Source organism: Thalassophryne amazonica, chromosome 4, assembly GCF_902500255.1.
Source record: "Thalassophryne amazonica chromosome 4, fThaAma1.1, whole genome shotgun sequence".
Classification (NCBI taxonomy): Eukaryota; Metazoa; Chordata; class Actinopteri; order Batrachoidiformes; family Batrachoididae; genus Thalassophryne; species Thalassophryne amazonica.
The window spans coordinates 69,929,685-69,941,818 of NC_047106.1; the positions used below are offsets into that span (position 1 = coordinate 69,929,685).

General features: G+C 49.5%; 1 protein-coding gene across 1 annotated transcript in view; it reads right to left on the minus strand.

Annotated features, from left to right (window-relative positions):
- The window catches only part of dscamb (Down syndrome cell adhesion molecule b), a 498,706-nt gene that overhangs the window by 206,467 nt on the left and 280,105 nt on the right, over window positions 1–12,134 (minus strand). Inside the window, 1 exon segment of the mRNA XM_034168081.1 lies at window positions 10,630–10,926. Within this exon segment, the coding sequence (XP_034023972.1) occupies window positions 10,630–10,926 (297 nt within the window).

A 12,134-nucleotide genomic window follows, 5' to 3' on the forward strand; every position in this document is an offset into this window, starting at 1 on the left:
ACAAGAAAACCAAAGACAAATTTAGTCATGCAAAAGAGTGTGTGTGTGTATATATATATATATATATATATATATATATATATATATATATATATATATATATATACTTTATTTATTTATATATATACTTTATTTATATATATATATATATATAGACAATTTCTAGTCATTTCGAGTGCAGCAGCAAAGTTTTCTTGAAAATCATATAATTTTTGCACATGGGCTAAAACAGCCATGGTACTTAATATAAATTAAAAAAATAAAAGCAAAACTGTTGCATGAACAGCTAATTGTAAAAGTAAAACCAAGCCCTAACCCCCTGACCTGATAAATGAACATGACATTAGCTCTCCTGTTACTCAGTGGTTACTGAGGCCATTTGACTAAGGTCATAATTTTTTATACCTGCACTCAAGTCACCTGTTGTAAAAACCACCACCCAGTTTGCAAAAATTAAGCATGAATAAAACAGCTGAGCTAAGATTAGCCTGTTAGCTTTAGCTTGTTTGGTAACTCTGAGATGGGGATGTGCTCAGGCTTCATTTATCCCACCCAGGTCATGCAGGCCTTGCCCACATTCCACCTCTTTACCCATTTATGGGTTTGCTAGGTATTAGGTGATGTAAGCAGTGTAAAGATGACAACATCCAGAGCCGCCCCTTTGATCTTCAAAACCGCTCTTCAGAAAACCTATGGGTGACGACACAGAGTTTGTCTAACATGCAGTCTATGGGCAAAACTGATAGGATTTTTATGTACATTAATGCAAATCCTTGCCAATTTGTGAATTTCACTAAAACCAACACCAACCATAACCATAACCCTAGCACAAATAGTTGTAAATCATACTTGGCTGATAGGATCTTTTCTATTATGATTGGTGACCTTTCTTCATTGAATGCTCCTCTCTCTCTTGTGGAGTGCCACAGGGTTCTATTCTTGGCCCTATTCTATTTTCATTGTACATGTTCCTTTTAGGGCCCCTTCACACATAGTGCGAAGTTTGGTCGAAGTGCGCACTTTGTGAGCATGAAGCAGGAATCGTGTGCAAAACATATAAAATCATCCCTGCCTCGAACACCTGTTGCTACAACTATTTGCGCACACCAGCGGCTAAAAGACAGAGTGTGCGCTGTGCGAACCCATCGATCCCTCTCGCAGCAGGTGTCGGCCAAATTCCAGCTGACACACAGAAACATCTAACACCACTCGTGTTAGATGCAGCAAGCGTGTACGCGCTCCCTCACTGCAGCCCAAGAACAGGCTACCCCCATGCTGAAATGGACCATCAGATCAGAACACGCAGCGGGCGAGCTGACTTTCACATCACCCACGTGAGCTCTATTCCATATGACGTGGTGTCGGTTCTGGCGTGCTGTCCACAAGACATGCGTGTCAGGCAGGACACGCGTGTGGACCGGCTGGACACGCACCAACAGATGTGGACATGAAAAGAGCCAACTGCTTCTCATTAATGTCATTTAATAACTGTATGTCTGTGACCATGGGTCATCTACAGAGGAACAGACAGATCATATGTGTATTGCCCGCTTGATGAGAGGGATTCAATATAAAATGCTGTGTTTTGTGGTGTATTGTTTTATTTTTATTTTTTTTAATAAGTCCATCTCTTTGTTGATTTCAGGCATTTTTCCCACACTGTTTAGAGGCCAGTGATGGTAGTTCAGTGGTAAAGTTTCGGGCTGTCAATCAGTAAAGTGCAGGTATGAATCCTGTGGGTGGTATGTTTTTGTTTTTTTTTAATTCCACATAAGCAGCGCGATGTGGTTCCACAGGTACCAGCTGTGTTGTGTGGGCCGCTGAAGAGGAGGTACTGCTGGCCCACCACTACAAGATGGTGCCCTGCTTGAAGTGCGGGCTTCAAGCACGAGAGGGCGTCAGAGCGACCGGGAGTGACAGCTGTCACTCATCATCCGTACCAGCTGTCACTCATCCACTACACATCACCACCGCCATAAAGGCCGGACTGCAACTCCACCTCCCCGCCGAGAAATCAGCTACCTTGGAGGTAATTTCTCTGCTGAATTTAAACTGACTAATAGTCTGAACTTCTTTGCAGCCGTTTTCCTGTGGGTGTTGCCTTATCTGTGGGATTGGCGTTTGGTGTGATCAGCGACGGCTTCGCTTCACACCCCAACCAGATAAGTGGTTAGACAAGAGCTGCACGAGTGTGTGACTGGAGGTGGAGGTGCTCCCTCCCTTACAGAACACAGACTGTGGGATTACTGAGTGTGCGTACTCACACTCACCTGTACTGTTTCTGTTCTCTGCCAGCAGTACCAGGTCTGACAGCTGGAGACGGTGACCACCTGGGGACCCAGGACTTGGCGGCTCCGGTGTTCTTCAGATCCGTTGGCGGTGAGGGCCGTGTGGGATCCGGCTCGGTTCTGGACGGGCGTCTCCTATCCTCAAGCCTGCCCACACGTCACCCAATGTAATTGACTGTAGTTCCAAACTGGTTGTTGTCTGTATTCCGTTGTGCACAATTTACAACATTAAATTGTTACTTTTTGGCTTATCCATTGTCCGTTCATTAACGCCCCCTGTTGTGGGTCCGTGTCACGACACTTTCACAACAAGCTGGTTTCTATGTTTTATTTATTCCACTTCAGCGGCGTGATGTGGTGCACCTCACACTGTGTTCCTGCTCGAAAAACACCATCGCGTGAACGAACCCTCGCACTGGGATTGTGCACGTCTGCCCGTCGACGCGATGTTTCGTGGTGCGCTAATTCGAAATGTTTCTGTTGTGTGGGCTGCCAGAAGAGGAGGTACTGCTGGCCCACCACCAGTGGGCGCCCTGCCTGAAGTGCGGGCTTCAGGCACGAGAGAGCGCTGCCGCCACGGACAGCTGTCACTCATTATCTCTTGACAGCTGTCACCCATTTACTCTACAGCATCTCACTCCATAAAGACCAGACGTCATCTCCACCTTGTTGCCGAGATATCGTACTTCAATGGAGGTAACTTTCTCTGCCTGTAGTAACTGATTCTAAGAGCTATTGTTTTGCAGCTGTCAACCAGAGGACCGGCGTGGGTCGCGACTGTTTCGTCCTACGTCCGTCAGATAAGTGGTTAAACAGACGCTGCACGAGTGTGTGTTAGAGGTGGAGGTGGCATTCCCACCGTTGTTGTTACGGGGTGTACACACACCCACACTTGACTGTCTTTGTTCTTCGCCAGCAGTACCAGATCCGACAGTCGGGGACGGTGATCACCTGGGAATTCGGGACTTGGCGGCTCCAGTATTCACCAGGTTCGGTGGCGCGGAAATCGTTTGGTTCCGGCTCTTCTCAGGACAGACGTCTTCTATCCTCGAGCCTGCCCACACGTCACCTTTGTGGATTGACTGTTATCATATTCTGAGATTGTCTGTGTATTCGTTGTGCACCTTCACAACATTAAATTGTTACTTTTTGGCTCATCTATTGACCGTTCATTTGCGCCCCCTGTTGTGGGTCCGTGTCACTATACTTTCACAACAGGATATCTCGGCCAGCGTCATGGATCCCGAGGGGCGTCATCCATCTGTTGGACAGCCAATGGAAGAGCAGGGTGCACAGGCGTCTGCAGGAGGCGTGCTCGGTGAGTTGCAGCAAATCCTCACCGCCTTTACCGCTCGGCTGGATTTGATGTCCGAGCAAAACGTCATCCTTAATCGCAGGATGGAGGCTCTCACCGCACAGGTGGAAGCACGCGATCAGAGCGCTGCTGCGGCTCCTCCTCCTGCCGACCCGATGCCGGGTATTAACATTCCACTGGTCGTTCAACAAACCCCCCCACCATCCCCTGAAGCATACATAAGTCCCCCTGAGCCGTACGGCGGTTGTGTGGAGACGTGCGCGGACTTTCTGATGCAGTGTTCGCTCGTCTTTGCACAACGACCTGTGATGTACGCGTCTGATGCCAGCAAGGTGGCTTATGTTATTAATTTGCTTCGGGGTAAGGCACGCGCCTGGGCTACGGCGCTCTGGGAACAGAACTCACGGTTGTTATCAGCATACACTGGGTTTGTGGGGGAGTTCAGAACAGTGTTTGATCACCCTAACAGAGGAGAGACGGCTTCAACAATGCTGCTGTCAATGCGACAGGGGCGCCGGTGCGCAGCCGAATATGCAGTCGACTTCCGCATTGTGGCTGCGAGGTCCGGCTGGAATAACGTTGCGCTCCGCGCCGCCTTCATAAACGGACTGTCATCGGTCCTGAAGGAGCATCTGGTAGCTAAGGAGGAACCGTGGGATTTAGATGGGCTTATCGATCTCGTTATACAGTTAGACAATCGGTTGGAGGAACGCCGTCGGGAGCGAGGCGAAGGACGTGGCCGGATACGCGCCGTCCCTCTCCCTTCCGGGTTCGAAAAGGGGCCGCCCTCCCCACGCTCCACAGCCGCAGCGCTCCGTGGGGCAACAGCTCCCCCTGCTGACGTTGTTAGGGAAACGCACAGGGCCAAAATGAGGAGGCTGGTCCGCGGGGAGTGTTTTCTCTGCAGCTCAAAGGAGCACATACAGAAAAACTGCCCCAAACGGCCACAACAACAACCGCCCTCAGAGACTGGGCTAAGGGGGGGTCAAAACATTCACGTGGGACACACACAGATTGCCACACGACTCCCAGTTACAATCCTGAGCGGGGATTTAACCCTTCAAGCCCCAGCACTGGTGGACACGGGGTCAGAAGGGAATTTGCTAGACAGCAGATGGGCAAGGGAGGTAGGGCTCCCTCTGGTGGCACTTCCTTCGCCATTGCAGGTGCGGGCACTAGATGGCACCCTCCTCCCTTTAATCACACACAAGACACAACCAGTAACTCTGGTGGTGTCTGGAAACCATCGGGAGGAGATTGAGTTTTTTGTGACTCCTTCTACCTCCTGCGTGATTTTGGGCTTCCCATGGATGTTGAAGCACAATCCCCAGATTGATTGGCCGTCTGGGTGGTGGTTCAGTGGAGCGAAACCTGCCATCGGGTGTGTTTAGGATCCTCGGTTCCTCCCGGTTTACAGGCTAAGGAGGAGGTCAAAGTCCCTCCCAATCTGACGGCAGTGCCGGTTGAGTACCACGATCTTACTGACGTCTTCAGCAAGGATCTGGCACTCACCCTTCCCCCGCACCGTCCGTACGATTGTGCCATTGATTTGGTTCCAGGCGCTGAGTTCCCGTCCAGCAGGCTGTACAACCTCTCACGACCTGAGCGCGAATCAATGGAGACCTACATCCGGGACTCATTAGCTGCCGGGCTGATCCGGAACTCCACCTCCCCGATGGGGGCAGGTTTCTTTTTTGTGGGCAAGAAAGATGGCGGACTCCGTCCATGCATTGATTACAGGGGGCTGAATGAGATTACGGTTCACAACCGATACCCGTTGCCATTGTTGGATTCCGTGTTCACCCCCCTGCATGGAGCCAAAATCTTTACTAAGCTGGATCTTTGAAATGCGTATCACCTGGTTCGGATCCGGAAGGGAGACAAATGGAAGACGGCATTTAACACCCCGTTAGGTCACTTTGAGTACCTGGTCATGCCGTTCGGCCTCACCAACGCCCCCGCGACGTTCCAAGCCTTGGTTAATGACGTCTTGCGGGACTTCCTGCACCGATTCGTCTTCGTATATCTGGACGATATTCTCATCTTTTCTCCGGATCCTGAGACCCATGTCCAGCATGTACGTCAGGTCCTGCAGCGGTTGTTAGAGAACCGACTGTTTGTGAAGGGCGAGAAGTGCGAGTTTCACCGCACGTCTTTGTCCTTCCTGGGGTTTATCATCTTCTCTAACTCCGTCGCCCCTGATCCGGCCAAGGTTGCGGCGGTGAGAGATTGGCCCCAACCAACAAGCCGTAGGAAGCTGCAACAGTTCCTCGGCTTTGCTAATTTCTATAGGAGGTTCATTAAGGGCTACAGTCAGGTAGTTAGCCTCCTGACAGCCCTGACCTCTCCAAAAGTCTCCTTCACCTGGTCGGATCGGTGCGAAGCCGCGTTCAAGGAGATGAAACGACGGTTCTCTACTGCGCCAGTTTTGGTGCAGCCCGACCCTAGCCGCCAGTTCGTGGTTGAAGTGGACGCCTCTGACTCAGGAATAGGAGCCGTGCTATCCCAGAGCGGAGAGACCGATAAGGTTCTTCACCTGTGTGCCTACTTTTCACGCAGGTTGACCCCAGCTGAACGGAACTATGACGTCGGCAATCGAGAACTCCTTGCGGTGAAAGAGGCTCTTGAGGAGTAGAGACACCTGTTGGAGGGAGTGTCTGTGCCGTTCACGGTTTTCACTGACCATCAGAACCTGGAGTATATCAGGACCGCCAAGCGGCTGAACCCCAGGCAAGCCTGCTGGTCACTGTTCTTCGGGCGTTTTGACTTCCGGATCACCTATCGCCCCGGGACCAAGAACCAGAGGTCAGATGCCTTGTCCCGGGTACACGAAGAGGAGGTCAAAACTGCACTGTCGGATCCACCGGAGCCCATCCTGCCTGAGTCCACTATCGTGGCCACCCTCACCTGGGACATGGAGAAGATCGTCCGGGAGGCCCTGGCACGGAGCCCGGACCCCGGAACTGGTCCGAAGAACCGTTTGTACGTCCCACCAGAGGCCAGAGCTGCAGTCTTGGACTTCTGTCACGGTTCCAAGCTCTCCTGTCATCCAGGGGTGCGAAGGACCGTGGCAGTTGTCCGGCAGCGATTCTGGTGGGCGTCTATGGAGGCCGACGTCCGGGAGTACATCCAGGCCTGCACCACCTGTGCCAGGGGCAAGGCAGACCATAAAAGGTCCCAAGGACTTCTCCAGCCGCTACCTGTGCCTCATCGCCCCTGGTCCCACATCGGCCTGGATTTCGTCACGGGCCTCCCGCCGTCCCAGGGCAACACCACCATCTTCACGATAGTGGACCGATTCTCCAAGGCGGCCCACTTCGTGGCCCTCCCGAAGCTCCCAACAGCCCAGGAGACAGCAGACCTCCTGGTCCACCATGTCGTCCGTCTGCATGGGATACCCACCGACATCGTCTCTGATCGTGGTCCCCAGTTCTCCTCACACATCTGGAGGAGCTTCTGCCGGGAACTGGGGGCTACTGTGAGCCTCTCGTTTGGGTATCACCCGCAGACCAATGGATAGGCAGAACGGGCCAATCAGGAATTGGAGCAAGCTCTGCGCTGTGTGACGTCCGCACACCCGACGGCCTGGAGTAAACATCTGGCCTGGATCGAGTATGCGCATAACAGCCAGGTGTCCTCTGCCACCGGCCTCTCCCCATTTGAGGTGCGTTTGGGGTATCAGCCCCCGTTGTTTCCCGTGGTGGAGGGAGAGGTCGGTGTGCCCTCGGTCCAGGCCCACCTGCGGAAGTGCCGTCGGGTGTGGCGCTCCGCCCGTTCTGCCATGTTGAAGGCCCGGACGAGGGTGAAGACCCATGCAGACCGCCGGCGATCCCCGGCCCCTGCTTACCAGCCTGGGCAGGAGGTGTGGCTATCCACGAAGGACATCCCCCTCCAGGTGGACTCCCCGAAACTTAAGGACAGATATATCGGACCATACAAGATCCTCAAAGTCCTCAGTCCTTGCCGCAGTGAAGCTCCAACTCCTGGCTTCACTGCGGATCCACCCGGTTTTTCACGTTTCAAGGATCAAACCTCACCACACCTCACCCCTCTGTGCTCCCGGACCGGCGCTGCTTCCTGCTCGGATCATCGACGGGAGCCGGCTTGGACGGTGCGCCGGCTCCTGGACATCCGTCGGATGGGCTGGGGGTTCCAGTACTTGGTGGACTGGGAGGGGTATGAACCCGAAGAACGCTCCTGGGTGAAGAGGAGCTTCATCCTGGATCTGGCCCTCCTGGCCGACTTCTACCACCGTCACCTGAACAAGCCTGGTCGGGCGCCAGGAGGCGCCCGTTGAGGGGGGGTCCTGTTGTGTGGGCCGCCAGAAGAGGAGGTACTGCTGGCCCACCACCAGTGGGTGCCCTGCCTGAAGTGCGGGCTTCAGGCACGAGAGGGCGCTGCCGCCACGGACACAGCCGGGGGTGACAGCTGTCACTCATTATCTCTTGACAGCTGTCACCCATCTACTCTACAGCATCTCACTCCATAAAGACCAGACGTCATCTCCATCTCGTTGCCGAGATATCGTACTTCAATGGAGGTAACTTTCTCTGCCTGTAGTAATTGATTCTAAGAGCTATTGCTTTTGCAGCTGTCAACCAGAGGACCGGCGTGGGTCGCGACTGTTTCGTCCTACGTCCATCAGATAAGTGGTTAAACAGATGCTGCACGAGTGTGTGTTAGAGGTGGAGGTGGCATTCCCACCGTTGTTGTTACGGGGTGTACACACACCCACACTTGACTGTCTTTGTTCTTCGCCAGCAGTACCAGATCCGACAGTCGGGGACGGTGATCACCTGGGAATTCGGGACTTGGCGGCTCCAGTATTCACCAGGTTCGGTGGTGGCGGAAATCGTGTGGTTCCGGCTCTTCTCAGGACAGACGTCTTCTATCCTCGAGCCTGCCCACACGTCACCTTTGTGGATTGACTCTTATCATATTCTGAGATTGTCTGTGTATTCGTTGTGCACCTTCACAACATTAAATTGTTACTTTTTGGCTCATCTATTGACCGTTCATTTGCGCCCCCTGTTGTGGGTCCGTGTCACTACACTTTCACAACAGTTTCACTGTATTCAACCAAACTTCGCACTATGTGGAAAAGGGCCTTTAGCACAATCTGGTCTTTCATTGTTAAGAAGATGATCTGCAAATCTATCCGCCTATGAGGACTAATGAAAGCGATGTACTGAATTCATTATTTTTATTATCTGTGCTATAAAGCAGTGGCTGTCACAAAATGTCCTTTACCTTAATGACAGTAAAATTTAGGCTATTGTGTTTGGACATTCATGTATGTTGAATTTTGCAGCCTCAAACATGTTCTGGTTCATTAAACTAGCTGTTAAGAGGTGGGAATGAAATTTGACTTTGATCAACTTTGATTTGACGTTTCATCAATAGATAAATTTTGTTGTCAAAACAAGGTTTGTTCCCTCTGTCTTCTGACTAAAAGTACAGCCCTTCCTCAATAGACATAATCTATTGAGGAAGGCCATTCATGCTTCCATCAGCTCCAGGTTTGATTACTCTAACGCACTCTATGCTGATGATAACCAGTCTTCTCTTCCAGCTCCAGCTTGTGCAAAATACTGCTGCTCATCTTTTAATAAAGACTTGTAGACATAAGTATATTACACCTGTGCTTTACTCACCCAGCTGGCTTCCAGTTCCCTTTAGAATTGATTTTAAGATTTTGTTTTTAAAGCCATGAATGGTCTTACTCCATCTTATCCATCTGAAATTTTAACTCTCTGCAGTTACAGCAGGGCATTGCTGTCGACGTTATCTCAAAGTCCCGAGTTCAAAATATAACCTTTGGAGTGATTGTGCTTTTGCAGTAGCTGGCACCAGACTGTGGAACAAGATCCCCTTGATTTATGCACTATTTCTAACCTTAAGCTTTTTAAATCAAGGCTCAATACTTATTTATTTAAAATGGATTTTAATGCAGAGTGGTGCCGTAACATGTTTTGCTTTTATGTTCCTTTCTGATTTTACTCCATGTTTGCTTTTATTCCCATTAATTTTTCTTTTTGATTTTAATGTGAAGCACTTTGGTCCCCTTTAGGTTGCTGTAAAGGCCTATATAAATAATTGTTGATTGCTGATTACTATAAGACATAATTCATTACTTCTGCTTTTTTGTTTGTTTTTTACAGAAAGTCTATACTCCATGAGTTACTATGCCACAGTCTTTGTCCCTTCATAGTAAGACCACATTGTTTTCTGGCTTCCAGTGGTCAGGTTGGGTTCCAGCATTTGCATTCAGCTCATCAGCTACAGTGGCATAAATGGCACACAATTTAATGCCGTTAATAAACTACAAAGCTCGGTCACTCGGGAGGAGCTCGGAGTCGAGCCGCTGCTCCTCCACATCGAAAGGAGTCAGTTGAGGTGGCTTGGGCATCTTTTCCGGATGCCCCCTGGACGCCTTGCTGGAGAGGTGTTCCGGGCACGTCCCACTGGGAGGAGGCCCCGGGGAAGACCCAGGACACGCTGGAGGGACTACATCTCTCGGCTGGCTTGGGAACGCCTTGGGGTTCCCCTGGAGGAGCTGGGGGAGGTGTGTGTGGATCGGGAGGTCTGGGCAGCTTTGCTTGAGCTGCTGCCCCCGCGACCCAACTCCGGATAAGCGGAAGAAAATAAATGGATGGATGGATGGATGGATGGATAAACTACAAAAATCAAATCACCTGGTCACAGAAAGTCTGCCATGCCTGCAAAAAATCTTTCACAGTTATCCTACCCAAAGTTAGACAAATACACCGAGGTGATCTCCCATCCAAGAGGGGTAAGATGCCTCACCAAATAGTAAAACCAGTCCATACCCAAACTAAAGATTTCTCCGCAGGAACCACACTACAGGTCAGAAAGAGCAAATGCATCTAGTTTGGGATCCAAACAACAATCAATCCTAATGTACTGTACATGCAAGAGGGCTAGTTGGAAGGAGAGACATGGACAGACAGAGAGACAGACAGTTATGTGTATTGTTGTTCTTGGAGTAGCTGATTTGACAAGCACCTCTTACGTTTATTCGAGCCTGGTGGTACACAACCCCGGCCGAGTTGCTGCACGTGCACCGGTACACTCCACCATCCTGAACCTGGGCATGCGTGACATTCAGCTGGCTGACCACGTGGCCCTCATGCGTCTCATAGTGGCCCAGATGGTGGTGGCTGTCTTTGATGACAGGGTCATCGTCCAGTGACCAGGTGCACCTGGGAGGCGGTGTACCCTTGACATTGCAGACCAGGAAGACAGGCTCATTTGGATTTAACACCTTCTCACTGAACGAGGACAGGATCTTTGGAGTACCATCTGTGATTAAGATCAGGTGACCCATGGTCAGTGCAGGAATACTGTGCAATAATGCTTGGCTACATTTCATCAAATATGCCTTTGGAAAAACATGGGTTAAATGTTAAACTAAGTCTTAAAATGAGCCATGTATCAAACAGACCACCCTCATACTCAGGCTGGCCAAAACTCACACTCTATAAATTCTGACATCAACTCGCGTTATGATTATGATTCTGGTGGATGGGTCGATGTCCAAGTACCATAAACCTGATTAACATGGTATGTTCTTGACAGCTGCGGCAATATATCATATTTAATTTAACAACCTGTAAGAAGATGAATTGTGAGTACTTGCCTTAAATACTGTACATTTAAAAAGCAAGATGGCACTCAGACAAAGCAGACCTCTACCCAGTCCAGCAGTCCATTTTTTAAACCCTGCAGTTATTGAATTAAGACCATGCCATGAAAAAACTTACATTATTACATTGGAGCCACACTTTAAGCTGGATCTGGGCTAAATTCAACACCCCTCTGGCATTTTCTCTATAAATATGCCTGAATTTCATAAAGATCCAAGTAATATTTCCTGAGAAATTAGTTTAAAAAAATGTCCTATGTACAATAGCAATGATAAAGAGGAAGAAAATTCCTGGATCCACCCCTTAACCTAGATACTCTCCAAAGGATAATGAGTTCTTCCTTATCCCATGACCCACACATCCACCATATTTCATGAAAACTGATAGTTTTTCCTGCAGTAAACTGGCAGCCTATCCAATAGTGCAGCAGATAACATAATATTTACAGAGGAATCTGCAAATGGTGATAGAAGCACCAAATTCGGCACAAATACACCTTAGACATTCCTCTTTTGAAAAAAAAAAAAAAACTGATTGGCCATTTGAATTTTTAGCCAGGTAGGGGTTAATTGAAGAATTACACAGTGGTCAAAATTAAAAGATGCTCCAATCATATTGAAAACTATACCATATTATCTGTCTGATCACAAAGATTCCAAAAAGGTATAGTTTGGACTGTCTGTGACTGAATGTTATGAGTCATTCAGTGCAAAAATAAATAAATAAATAAATAATTGGTATTAGAAAATATAATCTCCTTGGCAGAAGGCAACATAATATGCCTTAGAAGTGAAGACCAACATGATTCATGAAACAATAGTGACCAAGAAAAATGATGTCACTTAAAACAGACACCTTTTGTTA